At 40.8% G+C, this 22,615-nt stretch overlaps 1 protein-coding gene across 9 annotated transcripts; it reads right to left on the bottom strand.

The window, feature by feature from the left end:
• Window positions 1-1,785: 1,785 nt before the first annotated feature.
• On the bottom strand, window positions 1,786-20,397 carry HNRNPA3 (heterogeneous nuclear ribonucleoprotein A3). Of its 9 annotated transcripts, none has more exons than XM_044427117.1 (16): window positions 20,291-20,397; window positions 16,550-16,650; window positions 13,291-13,413; window positions 12,972-13,118; window positions 12,636-12,846; window positions 11,397-11,486; window positions 11,173-11,265; window positions 11,004-11,087; window positions 9,375-9,512; window positions 6,708-6,833; window positions 6,555-6,626; window positions 3,975-5,047; window positions 3,744-3,891; window positions 2,723-2,797; window positions 2,239-2,587; window positions 1,786-1,949 (listed from the first exon to the last, which is right to left on the bottom strand). In XM_044427117.1, the coding sequence occupies exons 2-11, from the start codon at window positions 16,610-16,612 to the stop codon at window positions 6,574-6,576; spliced, it is 1,128 nt and encodes a 375-aa protein (XP_044283052.1). In that variant the 5' UTR covers window positions 16,613-16,650; window positions 20,291-20,397; the 3' UTR covers window positions 1,786-1,949; window positions 2,239-2,587; window positions 2,723-2,797; window positions 3,744-3,891; window positions 3,975-5,047; window positions 6,555-6,573. The 9 variants fall into 9 exon arrangements, with proteins under 9 accessions (XP_044283052.1, XP_044283051.1, XP_044283053.1 ...); XM_044427116.1 differs by having other exon boundaries at window positions 3,834-3,891; XM_044427118.1 differs by having other exon boundaries at window positions 3,834-3,891; window positions 4,918-5,047.
• Between the last annotated feature and the right edge of the window lie 2,218 nt (window positions 20,398-22,615).

Raw genomic sequence — 22,615 nt, 5'->3', positions numbered from 1 at the left:
TTTGCATGAAACTGAACCAAAGCCTTAGAACTCAGAGCAAATGCCCAAACAAGGTTTATAGGAGTGGGTCTCCAGTGCTTTGCATTGCTTGACTTACCATGATCAGCAAGCCTGAATAATATTGATAGTAAAAACTGCAGAGCACTTGCAGAACAAAGGAAAACCCAGGAAATCTCCCTTACATTTGAGCCAGAGAATACAACTTTGTCTGTTTTTTCCCCTTTTGGTTTACCTTAAACATGGACAGTATGCCATTCTGACAAATCTCTGAGTATTCCTGCTGATTTCAAAATTAAGTTTCCAAATTCTGACAAGTTGTAAGAGAATCAATTTAGGTGCAGAAAATAGCCTTTTACAGCTGCTACAAACTGTAACACAAGCTAACAAGAAAAAAAATCAAACATGGAGTACCCATTCAGTTATTAAATACACAAAACTTGTTTTCTATAATTTTCTAGTAACTTCTATTTCAGAGAGAGAGAGAATTAAGTGCTATTGATTTCACTGGAACCACCTTTCACAGTAGCATTGCAGCATGATTCACCCTGATTTATAGATCAAAGTATCTCTTCCAGGTGACAAACCAATTTCAATGGTTGGCTTTTTTTTTTTTTGGTAGAACAACTTCAGTTCATGGATGGTTTCATTTCCAAGAATGTATTAGGGTTTTGTGGTAACAAACTACTTTGGTATGAAGGGGGAAAGCCCCCCCCCATACAAAGTTTTCAGTCACATTTATTCACAGTTCATATTTATATACAATGCAATATCAAAGTTGTCTGGATATTAGATAAAGGGATGCTATTAACTATAGTTTAATACTGTATGGTAACAAAATAAGTTGTACAATTTCATACTTTCAGGCATTTGCACTTTGGAAAAAAGCTATTGCTAGTCAATATATTTTCCCCTTTCTAGGTCAAAAGTGTGTTTAGGTGTTTTGGACCTTAGTTCATGGACTTTAAACTCTCTTTTAAGAATTTAAATGAAGCTTTGCATATTCTTAATCTTCAGGGCCTCTCAAGCAGCTCACATTTCTTTGTTCTCAAGTGACTACCAGGTAGAAAACATGCACAGCCTAAGACAGAAAGAGATTTCATAGTCCTGACACCACCCCAAATGGTACAATGTCTTTCAGTCATAAAATCATACATTTGTCTGGGCCTGGAAGGCCAGCAGGTCCAGCAAGATTCAAGTCTCCCACCCAGATTCTATCCAAGGCTGGCTGTTTACCTTCCAAGATTAGGCAGGACCAGGCACTTCACCGTACTTAGCCCTGATCAGTACTTGTATTTTGTAGGAAAAAGGTACAATTTCTGCACATACACATCACAAATTACAACGTACACATTTTGTATGTTGAAACAGCTCCAACTGTAAAATGTACTATAAAAACAGCTCTCAGTCTAAGTGTTGCCCTCCCTCAGTCTTCTCATAGACACTACGTCTCCCTGGGACTGGGCTTCCTAGTGTATGAAGTATCTTTTTATTATATAAAGCAGCAGATGAAAACATTTAACGTGTTCTTGCTAAGTTCAATAGGGGGAGGAAGAGTTATCTTCTCCTTAAACAGAGAGGTGAAAGTAAAAAGAAATTCCACTATTAGACAGTCGAGCACTGTGTACCCATCTGTACAGCTAATGGAAGGATGCCAAGCCACACTTTACACAACTCCAAGCTCTTCAAGGCACTGTGGACTTTGGAAGGCATCTTATGAAAGCTACTGTTCAGTGATGCAGAAAAGACAACCTAACCGCTTTGTATAATTAGCAGATCCACCAACTATCATGATAAATAATGGCACTTTATTGTAAGCATTTGATCGATACAAGTATTACACACGCCAATCAATTTCCCGCTGTCATAGGCTATGAGCTATCTTCATGTGATACTGATGTATTTCATCTATTTCAACTTGTGTGGAAGAGATGGTCGTTTTTGTTAGCACCCTGCAGGGCAGAAGAAAAAAAAAATATTCGGAATGTTAGCTGAGTACCCGAAGGCTAACCAATTAGTTACTGATTAATTACACTGCACTGTCCCCACTCCCTTCGAACACATGCACCCCCACCCGCTCTCATGGCTGCACTGAAACACACATTTGGCTGAGCCCTTCATTGCTTGGGGAAAATGCTTAACTGAGTGCACACAGGGTTTCAGGTCTTCCTGTGGTAGCCAGAGAGTGCCAGCAGACCTCTTGATGGGTGGGTATGAAGAAAGAGATGCCGATGCACTCACCCTGCTTCTTTCTTCCATTGGGGAGTGCCGAGCTCAGTACACAAGCAGCTTGGTGAAGTCCATTAGAGAAGGACAGGGAGCACAGGTGCTGTTTACCACTCAGAAGCCTGGAATTCAAGCTCAAACTACATGCTTTACAGTGCCAGCTGTAAAGGCAGGACTGATGAGGGACTCTGCCCTCTAGCACTGTGTGCTCTAGGTTAAGCATTTGCATTGCATCTTATGCAGATGGGAGAAGCCTACAACTTCAAGCTCTCCTGTCCAAGTTCATAGTGAAGTGGGAATGTCAGGGTGCCCAACAGGCGTAGAACAGCTGGAACCATGCTCCTATCTTCGTTAGCATGCAGACCTACAACAGATGGGAAAAAGGCAAAACAAGAGTTCCAAATATTATTGGGTTATGAAACATTCAAGACTAAAGTAACAAAGCAAGGGAAAAACCCTAGCTGCAAGTGAGAAACACTTTGTCAAAGATTTATGTTACCTGAAAGAGAGCCAGTAACTTGGAGGGGGTATCATGTATTCAAGTTCCGAATGAGTAACTTACCAATTTTCTTGCCTGAAATGTAGTAATTGAGGTTACCAAGAGAAAATCTGCAATGCTTAATCAAGTTCTTTCCACCAAATTTATCATGTATTTACTTGAAAGCTAGTGCTACACATTTCAATGTATCTTACTTCTAAATTACCTTAGGATCATAGCCTGAGATTGTCAAATTGCACTAAACATCGGGGATCTAATGGCTTTTGCCTGAGCTAGCAGCAAAATATGGCAATCTACTACTTTTTAAGTGGCATGTTTGTCCAAAACTAAATTAATAGACTTGTACTTCAGTTCTCTTTAAAAAAAACTCCCCTACATCTCATTAATTCGTGGTAAATTTATCACTAAGGCGACTACTGGTAATTTGCTACATTCCCCAAAGTACATAAGCTGAGTAAGGGACATTCCATTCCAGATCAGATTCTGCCTTTGCAAGTGACCTAGTTCTCACGTAACAGCCATGCTTGAGAAGCCACGTATGAGCTACTTCCTGTACTTTCCTCACCTTTGCTTTTAATCAACAACCTACGATTGGCTGGGTCGTAGGTTGCCAAGTATGACGGACAAGCATGGAGTTAACTGAACAAGCCATGATTTAACTGCTGTAGCCCCTCAACAACCCAGCACTCTGGACTCCCGTATCACAACCTACTTTCAACCCAAGCTGTTGACTGAAAGCAAAAACGAGGAGTGCAAATGAGGCAGTGTGCACACTCACTCCTGCCTGTAGATGGTAAACCATGGGCCAATCAATGATTTGCCATTATATGTGAACTTGGTCACCAACTCATTGTGCAAGCCACCACCTTCAGCCATCCACCTATCTCAACCTACCTTGCAGAGTTGTTGTAAGGACTGTAAAGTACCCCAAACTATTCTAAGCCTATATAAATGCTAATGTTAACACTAGGTCTCTCACATTTCATAGTTTGGAGGTACAGTGATACATGTTGGCACTCACCTTATAGTTCCACTTATCATTGAGGCTGGATTTTCTAAGTTCAGAATACAGTCATGGGTATATTAAAAATTAGTACTGCGTTAGTCTTACCAAGCCAAGATTTTCCAGTGGGTAAGAAACAGACCTCTGGACAAGTTTCTTCTACAATCTGCAAGTTAAAGAGAATTTTCTTACCTTGTTCAGCAAAGAGTTGTTCTTTAATTCATGAAAAGTGTTAGAGACAAACCTTACCTATTCTTATTCCCCTTCCTTTCAGGTCTAAATGCTAGACCTATGACTCTGGGTCAACTCAAGTAGCTATGACTCAAGGAGGTTCCAACTGGTGAAGAACTCTTGCTAGACTTTCTTCGATATTTCTTCGATATTTAACTAGCTTTTGGAAAGATGCTCACTATCAGCATAGTATTTTATGCCTTCACTTTTCTGGAAGTTGAAGCTGGTGCTGTTGCTGCCTCGTCATTCTTTAATTATGCTGACTTGTCCACATACACAATAGGCTGCTGAAGTCCTGTCTGAGTCCTTTGATCCACACTTTGCCTAAGAGATACATCCTAGAGTCTTTAAAGCTGGTTAATCACTGTCCTCTGCTTATACTTCCCCAAGTTCACCGAGAACTAGGTCTAAGACACTGGCACCAACAACTGGCAACCTACAGATTTCATATTAAGAATTGCAAAACAGATAACCACACTATAAAATTGAGAGATTTCACTATTTGCCATCAAGATTCCACCCCCCTCCATTAAGAACAGATCAAGTACCTTAAACCCATCCTTCAATTCTGCCCTTACAATCAATAGCAGGCCTGGAAGGGGTAATTGAGATCTAATCTATCCTCGCAAGAAATGTGCACATGCAACTTCGTAATATGAAGATTCCATAGTACAATATGAAACCGATGCCCTTCAACAAGTTTTGTCTCTTTTGAGTGTAGGCACTGTTTCCCAAAACCACAAAGGATATCCTGAGAGGCCAGCCGCCTAATTCCCACTGTAATACATTGACATTATGGAGCTTCTGTGTATCAGTGCTCTTGATAGTGCTTAGCACACCTTACACATTGCAAATGAGATTTAACGATCGTATTCTATACCCAACAACCATGACTCAGTGCCTCGTCGAGCAACATTTCCGAATGTCTGATAGCCCATTCCTATACTGAAATTATCTTTACCTTATACTGTTCATTGGCCTAGAGAAGAAGTAACAGGTGAGAAATTCCAGCATCATACTGGCAAGTGTCTGAGTTTCTTCTACTCACTGTGCCCTACTCTTCTGGATGTGTATTGACAGAAAGCACTGCTCTGGCAATAGTTAAAAGAGAAGTCTGATCAGATTGAGAAGGACAGCAGATTATTAGGGAACATGGCTGTACACAAATTTGGGTAAGTGAAGGAGTAAATACCACACCCACAGTTGTGAATTTAATCAAGTTTTGACCACATTGTTCTGATGCACTCTAGCCATACGACACCCGTTCGTGACCAATGTATCATCTTCAGCCCAGAGAGGTCCTACTGCTAGACTGTGCACCAGTTTGCTTTCACATCACCTTCAAGACCTATGCTCAGGGCATTGGAAAGTGAGTGAAATACGTTATTTTACCCATTGTCGGAAGGTTTATAATCATTACAAGGAACTCAAGAGGGACTGTGCCTGTGCTGCAGTTTTGCTCCTGGTAGAGCAGGCGTACAGAATCACATACAATAGAAGTATTAACCATTACAAATGAATTCATGTTTTAGGGCGGAAATAGATACAAATGAGGCTATACAGTTAGAACCTAAGTAACAGACCCAGACTATTGGCTTCAAAGTTTTAATTCAGTTATGTGTGTGTGCACTTAAATCTGTTTGCCATTTAGGGGGAATTAAGCCTCAACAGTAATGGAGGGCAGAAGCCTGTTCTGTCAGCGCTTATTGTAGTTCCTGCATGTATCAATGAAATGGGAGGCAAACTGAATGAAGCTTTAAGAGAACTCTTTCAATGCTTATTTACTTAGAAGACTTAAGCTAAGAAACAAAGGCTACAAATTAAGATATGCACAAACCAGATGTATCTGGAATTTCCATTTGAAAGTAAAGCTTTTTATCATTCACAAGCACTAGTTTAAATGACTCAGTCCTAGTTATACAGCTAAACAAGCTTTAATGCAAACATCTTGTCTCTCCCTTTGCATGTGCAACTCATTTCATTTAGCTACATATGCAGAAAAACTAATGTTCTTAAACGATTCAGCATTTCTATAGTTTAAATTAATACAGATTATAATGCACTGATTTTTTCCTAGCAAGAATATACCCTAAAACTACATTTCTTTATTAAAGAAGTTTCAGTAAGAAAAAACTGAACTACACAAGTATTGAAAAAATTAAAAGTTCCTTAATTATTTTTTAATTCCTGGTACCACTACCACAAATTTACAGGGCAATATACCTGATTTTATGAAGAAAAGACAAAGCTACAACAACAAATTAAAAAAAAGTCAGGAATGTACATCTAAACACTACATTGCATTAAATCAATAGCTGCACTCTTTGCAAACTGTGGCTATGACAGTCCTTAAGAAGGGTTTCCTGTTTAAGCTGCAGTAACTTTTCTGACTATGGTTCATCGCTCCTTCTGTAGCAGATTTTACAGTTCCTCTAATTCATTTGGGACGACTGTCTCAAAGTAACCTGCAGCTTTCCTGACAACTCCTCGCTCTCTCCTGCTAAGAACTGTAGCCTGTTGAATACAGGATAAGAAAAGGATTACTCTCAGTGAAACGTTGTAGTTTTCATATACAACACTTGTTTGTAGCATACCTACCTTTAGGCTGGAACAATTGTTAGAATCTTCTACCACCATAGCCACCGCTTCCTCCTCCTGATCCATAGCCTCCTGCAAAAGGAATATTAACTGTTGAAGTAAATTTCCCTCAGGAGTAGTCATCAGATTTATCTACTGAAATAGTGTGTTTACCGCCATAGGGACTGCCTGAGCTTCTGCCACTGAAACTGCCACCTCCTTTCATGGGTCCATAGCTGGATGCCTGCTGTCCACTGTAATTGCCAAAATCATTATAGCTTCCACTGCCACCATAGTTGCCTGAGAACAAAATTTTTATTTCATATGAATTACTTAGATCAAGCATTTTTTTCCAAAATAGGCTTCAATATTCACTACAATCCTCTCAGATTAAGTAACTAAGCAATGCCAGATATAGTTTAGTGTGCAGGACAAGTTTTAATGGGTCTGGATTATTGTACTTGCATTTCAATTGACCGGATATAATCATGGGTAAGGATTTCTTGCTCCCAGTTCCAGACCCAAGCTTCTATACATCTCATGACCTACCTATCCTAGTACATTAATTCATTCATTCCATTCTACCTTTATGCCACCCCATAACCTGAAGGCTTCTGGACAGCTTACCAATGCTGAAAGCAGCATGTAAATACAATCAATAAAATGGATAAAAGCAAAAGATGGTTGTTAAACCATCTCACATAATAAAAATTATATAAAACTGTATACAACATGACCACATGCAACCAATAAATTAACAATCAAAATTAAATAATGAATGAACTATAAATTAACCAAAAGCTTGTTTTCACCTGGCGTCTAAAAGAAAGTAAAGTCAATGCCAGCCGTATGTCCCTGGGGAGTGAATTCCAGAGTCTGGGTGCCACTCTCTCATCCTAACCCTTTCTCACTGAGCTTGATCTCACTGGAGGGGTATTTGGAGGACTTCAGAGGAGGATCTAAATGAGTGGGCAGGCATATACGGAGCAAAGTGCTCCCTCAGGCAGTCTAGTCCCAAACCATTCAGCTATAGTACATCTATTTCTATAGCAGCACACTGCTCTTCCGATTTCATCTTGGGACTCCAATATGTGAATTCATCATCAACTCAGCCCTGTTCCTGCTACCTTCTGTTTTTCTAACATCTTGTCTGGTGAAGAAGTCTGGAGATCTTGACAGCTTCTAGATTTTTTCTGATGTTTGGCTGGCTTAATAAAGATAGCATACTGATATGGATTTTAGGAAGTTTTTTTAAAGGTCAGCATGGCTACCTTTAGTGTTCCTACAGCTAGGATTATTTCAGACATCATCCAGTGTGGCTACCCGTAACCTTTTGAATTCAAAAGGATTTTGGGCATCCAACTGAGCGTGGTAGGAGTGTGGAAGCATGGACTTCTGCTCTGCAAAAGACGCCGCTGGTTTCAGCTGCCTATGTCTTCTGGCACTGCTTGTGAGGAGGGGCTGACATACCACTGGGATTCCTTGTACCCCCGTGAAGCCTCCTTGCTGAATGCCCCCACTCTCCATGCTTATTCCAAAGTCACACTTGAAACTTTGGAGCCGCAGCTGGCATGGAAAAAAAATGCACTAGCCTTCCTTGTTAGTCTTTTAAGATGCCTCAACACTTTGACTTATTCCCCTCCACACCCCTGCTCCATTAACCTCATTAACAACTTACATTTTGGAAAAACTTTCCAAAAGTTCCTAGAAAAATTATTTTAACCTGCAGTAAAATGGCAGTGGGTCAACACCAGCCAAGCTCCAATGAAGAAAGGCAGTGCAGTGGTAGGACATCATCACAGAAAAGGCCCTCTGCTTAGTTCCTACACAGTGAGCCTTCCTTGGGCCAAGGGAATCTGGAGAATAGCTTCCTCTGAAGAATGTAAAGGGATGGACAGGTAAGTATATGGAATAATGGTGGTAGATGGAGCAATGCTCCTTTGGGTATCTGGGTCCCAAGCTGTTTAGGACTTTGAAAAAAAGCATCACATCTTGAACTGAAGTTGGAAATGATTAGGTAGTCAAGGTAATTGGGGTAATACACTCCCATCTGGTTGCACTATTTAAGCTCCAGCAGATGCATTTTGCACCATTTGAAGCTTCTGAATCGTCTTCAGGGGCACCTTCCTGTACAACACACTGTAGTAATCCATTACATCGGTTTCCAGGGCATAGATCACTTTAACATAATTTTCTGTGCCCAGGGATGGATAGACCTAGTGAAGAAGCTGAGGCTGATTAAAGGCACCCCCTGAAGCTGAGGTCACCTAAGGCAATGCTGGATCCAGGACTATCTGCTCTTTCAGGGGAAATGCAGCCCCATATACAACAGGTTACACACCTATTTCCTGGATGGGAGAACTACCTGCTGGATCCTCCAGCCACTTTTGGTAGTAAATTATCTACAAGAAGCTTTAGGGAAGACAGGGGAAAAGCAGCTTGACAGATCAGAATCATAAAATGTAAAAATTCTTCAGTTCATGCTAGAGACGGGAATTAGGTAGCTAAAAAAATGTAGTATTTTCCTTAACAGATTTTAAAGATTTGAAGCATGTTCATCTGAAGAATTGTTACCAATGTTGCTCTATGGTTCAAATAAGTTGATGTGTCTAGGGAAACACATAAAGATTCCCCAAGCATCTTTCAAACTATTGATATTTCAGAGAGTTTAGAACCTGAAATGGTATAACCTACAACCTAGATTATAACCTATAAAGCATAAATGTACACAGCACAACACTATTTTTAATTAATTATTCCTACAAGACCTTTTGAAGCAACAGGTTTACCTAATACTAGAAATACAGATAGATGTTAGATGATATAATTCAGTTTTCTTACCGCCGAAGCTTCCTCCTTCATTGTAGCCATCGTAGCCTCCTCCCCCTCCACCATATCCGCCGCTTGGTGTTCCGTAAGTTGGGCTACCACCATAACCTCCTCTGCCACCATATCCAGGACTACCACCATAGTTTCCGCCTTGAAACATTAATTAACACAACAAAAGTAACTGTATTTGTAAAAAATCTCAAAGTAAATGCACTGAATGCAATGCCAGGGACTTTCAGGTCCAGTTTTGAGATGAACTGCTATAAAAGGTATATTATACAATTATGGTAACCAATCAAGGCATCCTAATGGAGCTGCCTTAATGAACTCAATAAACTATTTCACCCTTCTCCATCAGCCTGGGCCCCTCCAAATGTCTGGTCTACAACTGCCATGATCCCTAACAACTGCCTGTGCTGGCTGGGGCTGATGGGAGTTGTACTTACAAAGTATTACATTTGTGGTGACTAGAGTTCTATGATGGCTTATTATGTAACTGGAAAAATGCAGAAAATCCATTTATTTCAACTTTCAAACATACTGAATATTCCACAATATGGTATGTTGATTATTTATACCGATTTTACAAGGTCCTGGTATTTTAGGTGCACCAAATCATAACACAGCAGAGTTGGAAGGGGCCCAAAGGCCATGGGGTTCAACCTGCTGCTGTTGCAGGACACTAAGTTACAACATTCCACTCAGATGACTGTTCAGAAGCTTTTGAATGTCTTCAGCAAGGGAGAGCCCACAACTTCCCAAGGTAGTAAGTACCGTTGTCATACTACTCTGAATATAGGATCCTAAATATAGGAACTGTTAAATGCAGATTTTACAAATATTTCATAAATCTAAATATCTTTAGTTGCTCCTCCAGGCACAGAAAGGACCCAAAAACAGTAGAGGTATCTGCTTGCAGAAAGGAAGGAATAGTTTTCATGCAATCATCCTGCAGCCTAAAGCATCATGTTCTTAAGGTTTGGAGATGCCCCCCCTTTACACAGATTTGCAGATTTCAATGGGCAGAGGGGAAAGGCTCCTTTTACTGGCCAACCTTTCATGAACAGAGGTTGCATTCTTTGGGACCTTCAATTCCAAATAAATGATTCGGTTTACAAAGTAAAACAGTCCATGGCTTAATTATTTGCAGAGTCTGTCATATTCTCTGGGCATCTAAAGACCCCCTCTATGCTGTGTTGGATAAGGGTTTCAATATTTTAGAGTTATTTGATGGTTTCAAACACTGCTGCTCTCTGTGCTAACATAATACAGCAAGCTGAGCAACCATGGACATCTGGCATGATGCAACAGTCCATACAGAAAAATCAAGCCACTGTGGACCGTCATATTGTGCAAAACAGGTCACGGAATTGTGATTCACACAAAGCTGGCTACACTTACACAGCCTCTTGGAAATCATGAGCTTTGTCCCATGTTCTGTTATTAAGTTTGCCTTATGAAATAGCAGGACTAATTAAGTCTGGATCCTGTCCTGTTTAACTATGTTTTCCATATGTTGTCTCCTTTCCTTGCATATTCCACATGTTAAGATACTTCAGAGTACATACAAGTAAATTACAGCTGATTTGTTTTCTCTAAGGTCAGGTATAATTCAATGGCTATCAGCTATGTTGTGCTTACCATCACCAAAGCCATTGTATCCATCACCACTCCCAAAACTTCCTCTGCTGCTGCCACCTCCTCCACCTCCGCCACCATAGCCTCCTAAATCAGAACGAAAGTGTTAAAACCCATAATGTGTCATATTTTAAGGTGATCTTTTTAAAAGAGGGTGGGGAAAGACATTTACCTCTACCACCAAAACTTCCACCTCTGCCGTAATTTCCACCACTGCTTCCAAAGTTCCCACGACCTGTGAAGTTGCTTGAACTGCTCCCACGACCTAGTCCACACCAAAAAGAAAGGAAGGAAGGGAGGGAGGGAGGGAGGGAGGGAGGGGGAGTGAATATTTGGCAATGAAAGCTGTTTCCACGACCACCACCACCACCTGTGCTGTCAAGGTAACACACTCACTTCTTTGAGCAGTGGCTGTTTGCATTTCTTGCTTGGAGAGAGCCTTCTTCACTTCACAGTTATGTCCATTTATAGTGTGGTATTTCTGAACTGAAAGAAGTTTTGAAATTCTTATGGCAAGAAAGTACACATATTATGAGTATTCTTTCATGCACAATTACCTAAAGTTATTTTCACAGCAGTAGTTGCATTTTTGCAAACAATGAAGTTAACACACAAACAGAAATGAAACAAAACAAAATGAAATAAGCAATTGTGTACCAAATAGCAGAAAGGAGGTGGTAACTAACAGGCAGGGGAATGGGCGAGCTTCTTGGAACTCTTTAAGCAGGATAGTCCATTAAATGGATGCCACCAGTGAAAGAACTCTGCTCCACATTAATCTCCTTGTTAATCTCACTTTTGTTAAAAAAGGAAGATGAATAAATGGTTACATCTCCAAACTGAGTCAGGTGGGAAAGGAGAGGAGGTTTCAAAGGCACAGATCATCCATGCCATTCAAAAGTACATATATTATGGGAGATGTGCATACTGCATTCCACATGCTTTTTCCAGTCTGAGTCAATCATGCTTTCCCAATTGCCTTTTAAGAACAACACTTAAAAGGACTGAATTCCTGCTGAACCCCATCCCCTATCCTGGCTGTAACCTGGACACTGCAACAGGATCTTAAGTCTGAGTGGATAGTGCCTAGCCTTCCTCTGTCTGGATCCTGAGGGGCATTTTAGTTGGATTCTCTGCAACCAAATTCTTCTCATTTCCTTGTTAGAATAAAAGGGTGTTCTTGCTACAGAGAAAGGGTTCTCTGGGATCCTGATATTGCATGAGATGCAAGTTTTTGAAGCTGTTAGTGAGGTTGTTTCACACAGTTAGGAAGCTCACTCAATCACAGTGATGGTAGCTGAAACCCTTGGGGGTGGTGGGAGATTCTGACTGATCAAAGGGAGTATTTGATCAAATCAGGAACCTTGAGAAGGGTGAAAAGCCAGCCAGCCAGTTTCTGCTTGGGGACATAACATGGACAATTCTGGACTAAGAGCCTGTGTATACAAAGGAACACAAAGCTGGGGCCAGCCTGCTCTTCTCAGTTGGACATGTAACCACAGAGTCAAGGTGGAGAGATCTAGGAGGGTGGGATATGGCCCTGACCAAAGTTGTTCTTAGACTAAGTCCCTTGTTCACTTGAAAGTGTTTCATATATCAGTAACAGTAAAAAGAAAACATAGCATGATTACATACCAACAATTTTGTCAACTGTATCATGATCATCAAATGTTACAAAGGCAAACCCTCTTTTCTTTCCACTTTGCCTATCTTCCATTACTTCTATGGTTTCAATTTTGCCATATTTTTCAAAATAATCCCTTAAATTATATTCTTCTGTGTCTTCTTTAATCCCTCCAACAAATATTTTCTTCACTGTTAAATGGGCACCAGGTTTCACAGAATCCTATAAAATTGCAGGTTATGTTTAGCATTTCCAAGAATGAGATTTAAAAACATATTTAGATTTACAAATGAAGTATCTGCTTAATTAAGTAACTACTAATCAAATATACATCAAGATTTACTTACTTCTCTAGAAACTGCTCTCTTTGGTTCCACTACACGTCCATCAACTTTATGTGGTCGAGCTGCCATTGCACCATCTACCTCTTCTACACAAGAGTAGGTCACAAAACCAAAGCCTCGGGAACGCTTTGTTTGCGGGTCTCTCATCACCTTAAAGAAATTTTACACATACAGCGCATGTAACACTAATTTAGGCACTGATGTTGTGGCACAGACTGCAGTTTTATGCCCAGGAGTAAGCCCCACTGAAAAGAGTGGGAACTGCTTCCAAGGTAAATATACATAGACTTGCTCTGTTAAGCTGGATGTTGTGATCACTCACCACACAGTCTGTTAGTGTGCCCCATTTTTCAAAATGTTCTCTTAAGCTATCATCCGTAGTTTCAAAGCTCAGGCCACCAATAAACAGTTTTCTCAATTGTTCTGGTTCCTTAGGATCATGGCCCTGGAAGAAGGAAAGTCTCAGTGTGGTATACAAGATACATGATGTTGTGAAGTTGATTTATCTGTATTCACACATGATTTACTGTTAGAAACAGCGAGTTACAAGTTTCACACTTTGCTACACTAAAAACATTAACAGCAGCATTAGTTTCTATTAGCTTGTTTCTGGCTTTAAATGCAGAACAATCCACAAACAGTTAAAAGTACACTGAGCTCAACAGGCCTGTGACTTTTATTATCACACTTCCATGCAATCACATCTAAGATTAGGAGGCCAAACAGACCGGCACTTTTATTAAGTTCTTATGAACAAATAAAAATCTTTCAGATACCATGTATTGAATTTCAGAGGACAACCAATTTTGGCCAAAGATGAACAATCACTGCTTAGACTTACCATTTCAGGGAGGGGATTTTAACTTTCTAGTTACCATACATAACAGCTTGTCCTTCTCGATTTTATTTGTAAGAACAACAAGAAGCTAGACTTCAGAACATGTGCAGGTCTCAATTTTACCTACCGAATAATCTGGATGTAACAAAATAAGAATATTGCTGCATGTTCCAATGAGATGCAGCATAGGTTCCCATGGTTAATACTCTAATTTAATATAGCTTATCTGACAGTATTTTAGTTCCAGAAAACAGTAGAAATGTTAAGGAAGCAGATTGTCTTGTTCATTTCTACGACACCACTTTCTTGTTTATACTTCATGTATTAAGGATAGTATTATGAAATAATTTCTGCTTCACTTAGACCTAAGCATATTAAGGGTACATAAATACCCCTATTCATTCATAAAATCATTGAGGCATAGCAGTTTGCATGTAGAAACTGCACATTGTTGCAGATAAACAATGTCAGTATGGGTCTTGCTTTAAAGCCTGCTAATGGAAATCCTTTAATTTCTGGGAACTGCAGAATATGAACATTCTCCTCTTTTCTCATAGCACATTATCACACATAATGTGTTTAAGAGACTGCATCTCTGGAGCAAGTTAGCTACTGGAAGGAATCTCCAGGATCATGACATTTTTAACTTCTTACATCACTTTTAATAATCTGTCTAGAAAGTAACACATTCCTTTGAAATAATCTGCTAAGATACTTAGCTTGGACTCTCCAGAAAAACAAACTTTCCTGAAAATTAACATCCACCCTACCACTGCAACAAGAGGCTCTCGAGTCAAGATCACTATACTACATTTTAGAAGAGCAGACAATTATTAACCTGACAGCCACATATTGTTGCAGAAACCAATACTAGTCTTGCAGTGGCCAAATTTAACAAACCTTGGTAATATTCCTGATTATTAGTGGAAAAATACATGCTTACCTTACACAGCTAATCAGGAAAAGGCTATGTCATGTTTCCATTTAAGAAACCTTGTTATAACTTAGCATGAATTTTATGGTACCCATACTGGAATACTAGGGACATCTGGACAATACCTGAATTGGAATGGAAGCTAGATACTAAATGGTGCAGAAATCAGATGGCCCATACTGAAGACAGAGGATCACACATTTTGGCCAAGACAAAATGGTGGTTTACTGGAAAGTCTCATTATGTTCAATGGGGCCTGCTTCCAGGACTCTTAGCTGCCTTTCACTGTGTCTCTGGAAGGGAGTATGGAACTGGCTGTTCTGGCCACTGACAAAATGCCAAGCTCCAATTTCCACTCCAGAGGCTCATTTTGTGCATTCTTTGGCCCCTCACTGCTGAAAACAGCCAATCCCAACCCTTCTCTTTAGTGCAGAAGCAAGTGAGTGCCGATCTTTGCTGATCATCTTCAAAGTCTTTTCTAAGCACCAAGGTGAGAGTGCAAGCATGCATGAAGGTGATGGTGGAAAATAAATATGGACTGTTGCTGGTTTCCAAAAGCTCTACCTATGTCATGATGAACACATGCAAAATATCAGCTAAACTGTCCCTTGCTTTCCCTTCCTTCCCCAAACAGAATGTACATAGCTCTTGGATAATCCAATCATTTTCAGATCATATGACTATATATGCCCCACACATATCTAGGGTTTTCTAGCATGAAATCAAAAATCATTATATAGCTAAGTCTTTGGAATATAAGACATCATTCAGTTAAGTTCTATAAGGTGGAAGTAACATAATCATAAAACTAGGGGGGGCTGTATGGTGAAGAGGGGGTAAACATATGGCAAGAGAGATGCCTTATGTTATATTACTGCATCTATCATCCAGATTAATGCCGAATATTTAGTTATTTCCAGTGTTTTGAGTATCATGTATTTAAATATCTGGTTATGGCTGCACATACTTGATACGCTCTTCCTTGACAGTTGCAATTGTTGCATCACAATTAAACCTTCAACAGATGGCTTCAGTTTGCTTCTTTGCCAAACATCTCCAAAATATAGCATAACGCAATCAGTTCAGGAATTTAACCAAGTGAAATTGATCAGCTCAGACATGGCAGCATTTGGCCTAGTTCTCAATGAAGTGGCAAACCTACCATTTTCAACTGCAGATGGGAGGGAGTGCATCTCACATAATGTTGTTACTTGCAGAATACTAAACTCTTAGCCATGCTGTGTTACCTTTTCTAGCTGGAATTTCTTTATATGGAGTACATTCAGTAATGTGATTCCCTACCCCCAGCAGTCTTTAGTAGAACAGCACGAACATAATTACCACAGTTACCATTTCAGTTAGAACTGGATGCCGGTCAGCAGGAAATATGCAACCAAACTGCCAGATTATCTATGAGTAATTTTTGCTTTGCTTTTGCTCATTTTAGTATAATACAGTTTGTTTTACTTTCAGCAGTCTTATCTTTAATAAAGTGGCTATTATTAGAACTTGGTAATTCTATGTTTTTATTTCTATTTATGGATAACAAATATCTATTTAAATATTGGTTGTCAAGTTCTACCCTTCACAGCAAAACTTTCATAATTTATAGATTTGCAAGTTACAAACTTACGATAAATCTTCCAAACTAGGGCAGGAAACAAAAGGCACAATGAAGTATTTAAGAGCCAAGCAGAAGAGAATAGTGCAATGTGTAGTCTAAGCCACACAAGGAGCAACTGAAGCAGCAGCAAAGCAAGAATTCTCTGTTTACCCATGTCAGAAAACTAGAAAAAGAAAGCATTTGACCTGTGAAGATCTTCTTCCCCTCCTCTTGTAATCTTCAGCCTCTCTTTCCTCTTTACACGCCATTTTGGGAGGGGTGTTCTGACTCAGTTGCTCCTTTTAACCTAGGTAACAAGTAGTACGAATAATTTACCTGTTCCTGAAATATTTTCTTTACTCTCATACAAAATAAAGGGGCTCTACATGTTAGTGGAGCAGACATGAAGCCACTTCATTTTAAGGGATGGTACTGTATGAGAGAATGAAATAAAATGTAGGAGGAGGCTTTTGTTTTCAAACTAATTACTGTGACAAAGCACAGATCTAAGTTGCAAGCAAGAAAAAGAAATGCCTGAACTGGTCAGTCAAGCACACAGTCTAACAATATCCCTAGACACACATCTTTATTGCAGAAACAATCAGATTTGCCCTTATTTGCTATAAAGGACTGCAAACTGAACTGCAAAACAATTACTCTATTTATGTGAAATGTACATAAAACTACTTGATGTTTCAGCTGGTTCTACACTTCAGTGTAATTCATTCTATATTAGCCTATTTATTCATATTGATCATTTAGGCAAAAGAGTCCAGTGTGGGAACCAAGTAAAAGCCCTCCATCTTTTCCAGGCTGACTGTGCTTTATTGTCCCAGGCAGGGCCTCATCCTCCCCACGCCCTAGATAGCACTTGAAAGCCACCTAACTTCGCCTTTGTAACTCCTCACCCCCCCCCTTCCTTCAAACCAAGCGCATCACACTACGCATGCGCCTTGCCCTCTGCCAGGCTCCGACAAGCTATCCAGGTTTTTACAGTCAAAGTGTGTCAGCCTTCTCAACAAGGAGGCCAACGGCTTTCCAGAACCAAACGTTTGGTCAGGGAGCCTGCATTCTTGTTGCCCTGGACACCAAAGAATTATGAAAAGAGCAAGAACCTTATTATTAACTGGATATGCCATTCCCTGCATTTCTCCATTAACTTAACTAAGACTAGGTACCAGTGGCATCCATCACCAAAACAAAAATACCAGCGAAAGCAGCATTTTTTGTGTTTCCTAACTCTACTCCTATTTCATGTGGAACATTTTTCTTAGTTCTTCAACGTTTTAAATAACCCTTCCAATGCAAATACATTATTCCCATTCTGTGTATGGGGGAGTCTGTGCAGTAGTCACAGCAACTCCTCAAGTGCGGTTCATTCCTAATACACCTCATTGAGTGGTCAGGACTAACCATGCAATATAGCAGGGTTGGGGATCTGTTTGATCTTGAATGCAGCACAGAACCCAAAAGTATTACTCAGTGCTCCTGCTCCCATCTACTTAGAGGGTGTAGGGCTGTACTAGTAGAGCCTTATCATCACAGGCCTGACGTGTCTGCAGTCAGAAATGCTGGTTAGAGATAAAGCTGAGTAAAGCATGGATTTCCAGCCAAAAAACCTCAGGTTGTAGTAAAGTGCCAAATATCCCCCAGACATTTTCCTCTAACTCAAATCCAGCCCAAGTCACATGCATAAACGTTGTATGTAGTTTACTAGGGGGAAGATCAGATGTGTTCTCTTTATTTTTTTAGGACTCAGTTATTTCTTCTGTGGATTTGGGGGAGAGGGAGATAAAAAATGCCCAACCAGTAAGGTTAAAATATTAGATTTCTGTGGGTGGCTCTCACTTCTGCCAGAGAAGAAGAAATAGTAAAAGTCTGTTCAAACAAAAAAATTCAAGAGATAGCTTTCTTATACTTTCACAACTATGGGAAAAACAGATGCCTCAGGTGATGACAAAGATCCCCAACATTCAACTTTGATAAGCAAAGATATAGAAAATGCAAGCCTTCAGACAGTGCACTACAGCAAGCCACAGTAGATTCTGTGCAGCTGGTTCCAACTGGTTAAACCAACTTGAGCCACAGGATCAGTAACAGATCAAATAGTATTTGTTAGAAGCACAGTACAGACTTTTTACTATTATACATTTCTGTTGGGAAAGATTTGCTTACCAATGGAACCAATGCTTAGATTAAAACACCCATTTCTATTTTTATATGGAAATTAAGGAATTAAGCTACACCTTCAGTAGTTTCTGAGGCTTAATATGTTAGTTCAGAATATGTCAGTTAGGAATGCTTTATCAGACTAAAATGTTCTAGGTTAGATTACAACACATCATAACCCTATGAAAGTCCTATAGACTTCTATAGTTTTATTTCCAGATAAGCATTTACAGTGTTAGCTACATGGTTTTAATGATGGAACATGTATAATGTAATCGTTCAATTTAGAAGTGCACAAATTTTAATCAATCATAATTATTGCAGTTAAGATGAAAAATCTTTGATGTTATGTATTTTTGTATAATAAAATAGATATAATGGTTGAGATTTTGAAGGGGAAAGTCAAGTTACATTTTAAACTTAACATTAAAGTTCAAGTGTCTCTAACATTGGATCTGTAATCACATCCAATTCTAAAATCATTAGACAATATTATTGTGGATTTCTAGGTTACGTGATGAATTTTGTTCAATATTTAAGGTCACCAATCTCACAGAACTTACTCTCAAGTAGAGACTTCATTCTAATTAAGTATGCATAAGATCAGTCTATATAAAGATCCTCAATTGCAAACAAGTTCCACTATCATTGGAGCTAAGTATCAACTAATGATGTTCTTCAGGATGCAGATTCTAGGCATTTAAGCATCATTCCAAAGATAGACCAGTTTAATTATAAGTTATTAAACAGATATTAGAAGATCTGGTTGTTCACATGCACCAGAACATTTCTTTTAATTGGCTTCCATACCAGTTACTAGAATACTGGGGGAGAAAGAGGCAGAATTAGAAACAGCTTATAATTCAAAACAGAAATATAAAAGTGATTGTCAAACACTAGTTTTAGGAACTATCAAGAAAGGGTCCATTTGTTTTCATCTTAGGAAATACTGGGTCATGCAGGCAAATATAAGGTCTCTTCATGTACCCGAAGGACTTGTAACAGCATTGCTTATATGGAGGATAGTTAATTTTAGCCTTCTGTTTCTACGTTGGGGCTAGATGCTTTTTCTGTTAGCAGTTTCATTTTCAAAAGGTTAAACAGCAATAAATAGAGGGGATCACTGCAGAAAAAAAGGTTACAAGTGGAAAATCAACTATACATTTTTTTAATCTCCTGGCTCCTACGTTCTTAAATAGAAATAGCACCCAACTGCTTAATCGATCCTTATTTCGGGCTCCCAGTGAGCTAAATAGGGCTCAGGCTTCGCAACCCAGCACTACACAGGCGAGCTCGCAAAAGTGAACATTTGATCTTTCCTTTCGTCCGAGTTTAAACAGAACCGGCGGGAGAATCCAGTGCTGTGTGGACGACCCGCAGCTAGGATGCGAGTATTTTTTAAAAGGATAAGCTATATCCTAACTTCTCATGTTTATACACTTTAATTGGGGAGCTATTTATTTAACTTAAGTGAGAGCCACACAACATGACGAGCCCGCCCGCTCTACTGCGGCTGCTCTCGCTCCAGCTAGCCTCTCCCCGCCAAGTCACAATGGCGTCCAGAAGCAGAGGCCTCTCCCGCCCCTCTACCGCCGCGACTCTCGTTGCGCCATTTCGGAAAATCAGTTGGTCGCAAATGAAGAAACGAGAACCGGGGGGAATGCTGGAAGCAAGCAACGAAATCAGCCAATCGCTCTCCCTCCCGCGCCGCCTCCCGCAACCCGCGTTCCTGGGCCCGTCGCCTGTCCCTCTTCCCGCGCGATGCCGACAATCGTTACCTCCATTTTGTGACTGGATTTTGCCTCCTTCAGCCTCAATATGGAGCCGAGAGGAAGAGGGTGGGCGGGGCAGGTCACAGGAAATCGGGACACGTGAGAGGAAGGCGGGTTCGAATGGAGGCGGGCGGTAGCGAATCAACTGCTTCCGAACGCTGAAACCGGGACGTGGTGTGGGATGAGCGCACGCGCGCGCTCTGGGCGTGGGGTGCCTTCGCCGCCAAGGGGCCGCCGCATGGAAATCCAATGCGAACAGGGCCGCCTCCTTCCAACTTGTGGAGATCTTTGGCAGCTTGCTGTTCCTAACGCCCCTCCCCCGCTGATCCTTCCCCTAACTAGACAACATAAGTCCCCGTAGGAAGCTGCCAAAATGAGGAAGACAAGAGCGCGAGCAGAGGCGGAGGGTGCGGGCGGATGGGGGAGGGGTACGCTCAGACCCGGCGCGAGCCCCGGCTGACGCCCTCGCGGTGCGTGCGGTGCTGCTGCGTCACAGTCTTCTCCCCCGCGGGGAGAGTGAGCAGGGCGGCGGCCTCGCGTTCTCCCTCGCGCCTTGATGGCGGTTCGTCTTTAATCTGGTGCTCTCCGCTGTTGGAGTTGTCTAGGACTGCAACTCACAAGATGGCTGGCTTGGGGGGTGTTAGGATACGTAAATCGAAGCAACGCCAGGCGCGGGGGGCACCAGGTTGGGGAAGGTTGCGAGGCCGCCCGTTCGGGCCCCTCCTCACCCCGGACAGTCCCCTTGGCGCTAGCGGGCAGCCGGGCCCTCGCGCTCCCTCGTCGAGGAGGTAGCCGGACCGGGGGTGGGGTCGTGCCTTGCAACCGTCCCGTCTCCTGCCGGATGTCGGGACCTGTACTGCTCGGCCTGTGCTCCCACTTGTTCATGATGATCAATTATTGAACTAATATTGGACGGATTTTGATCCGTTCTTTCGCTGAAAATGCCCCCCAGAAATAAATCACAAGCTCTCCTTCACATGTCAGTTTATTTGGTGATAGAATTTGGAAGTTTGTTTATAATTGTGAGTATAAAATAGTAGACAACCATGTTTAATCAGCGAACGCTAGGCTTTATCCAACCTGGGTGCCTCCAGATGTTTTTTACTATAACTTCCATTATCCATGATTTGCCATGATAGTTGGGACTGATGGGAATTGCCATCCAGCATCCGGAAGGGCTCAGATCTGTGAAGGTTGCCATAAACATTGCTTCAGGTTATTTTTTAAAAAATCTTGAATTACTAATTGCCACACTTGATCAATAGTTGTGAACAATTTTTCCAAAGCATCAGGTGAGACACCTGTAGCAAATGTAAACTGACGTACTTCATGAAGAACTGATTCTTAATATGAATGTCAGACCTCCATTGATACAGATGTATAGTCACATATTCTCCAAAAGGCGCAAATGTGTTTCATACAGACATGGCCTGTGTTTACCATAGGAGCAAGCTAAATTTAACAATTTAATCTGTTGTCTAGAGTAATTTCAAAAACCTTCTGCTTGTGATCAGTTCAGACCTCTGTCAACAATAGACTGCCCTGGTAGTCTGCTGGGTGGGTGAAAGGCGGTGGCAGACAGAGAAAAGAGGTGACCTACCCATGTGCCCACCAGCCTGACAGATCACTCAGGAAGGAATATGGTCTTTGGCTGAAAAAAAGGTTGCCCATTCCCATTTTTTGTTAGTGCTTTCAAGTCATCCCCAACTTAGGGCAGTCTTATGAATAAATGACTCCTGGTTTACCTAAAAATAAGTTAACTCACTGAGGTGTATTCCTGCATAGCTGGGCACGGGATTATAATTTAAGAGCCTGATGAAAATTTTACGCATGAAAAGGCTCTGAAGTAGAAGGTATGTGCTAAAATCAAACTGAAAATGTTAAAGGTAAAGGGAATATAGCTGCTGTACCTCAACCTATGTGTATGTTTACAGACCAAGTTCCTTCATACTACAGTTGGTATAGAGTATACTGCCCACAAAAGCTCATGTCACATGAAGGATGTTATTTCACTTGGAAGCGTGCATCACTAAACTCAAGGGAGAAGAAAACTAATAATATAAATTAACATTCCCAGCTATTTCATCAGCATCTCTGCAAGCCTCAGTTTGTAATTGAAATGGCAGCCAATGCACATCAGCAAATCAAATGTTAGCTCAGCCATTGCAATTTGCTGCTTTTGCAGTTGCTGTGGCTTCCCCTCCCCCCCCCAAAGATGGGGTTTTGCAAGATCCAGAGAGACAGTAACAGTCAGTGACAGCATCTCTACAGTGCCATGCAATCTGTATAATTTCCTTCTTAAAAAATCCCTGTTTTTAAAGAAACACTTAT

Source organism: Varanus komodoensis, unplaced genomic scaffold (genome assembly GCF_004798865.1).
Source record: "Varanus komodoensis strain SLA01 unplaced genomic scaffold, ASM479886v1 scaffold18_1, whole genome shotgun sequence".
Taxonomy (NCBI): Eukaryota; Metazoa; Chordata; class Lepidosauria; order Squamata; family Varanidae; genus Varanus; species Varanus komodoensis.
The sequence above is the reverse complement of the archived record's forward strand: the minus strand, read 5'-3'. Positions and strand labels throughout refer to the sequence as shown.

Bases quoted from the DNA above. Each gene is read 5' to 3' on its own strand.
- HNRNPA3 (XM_044427110.1), bottom strand. From the start codon at position 16,612: ATGGCGTGTAAAGAGGAAAGAGAGGCTGAAGATTACAAGAGGAGGGGA. The intron at 9,513-11,003 runs GTAAGCACAACA...TAATGTTTCAAG, and splicing joins ATACAATGGCTTTGGTGATG to GCGGAAACTATGGTGGTAGT. The intron at 6,834-9,374 runs GTAAGAAAACTG...TTTTGTTCTCAG, and splicing joins TGAAGGAGGAAGCTTCGGCG to GCAACTATGGTGGCAGTGGA.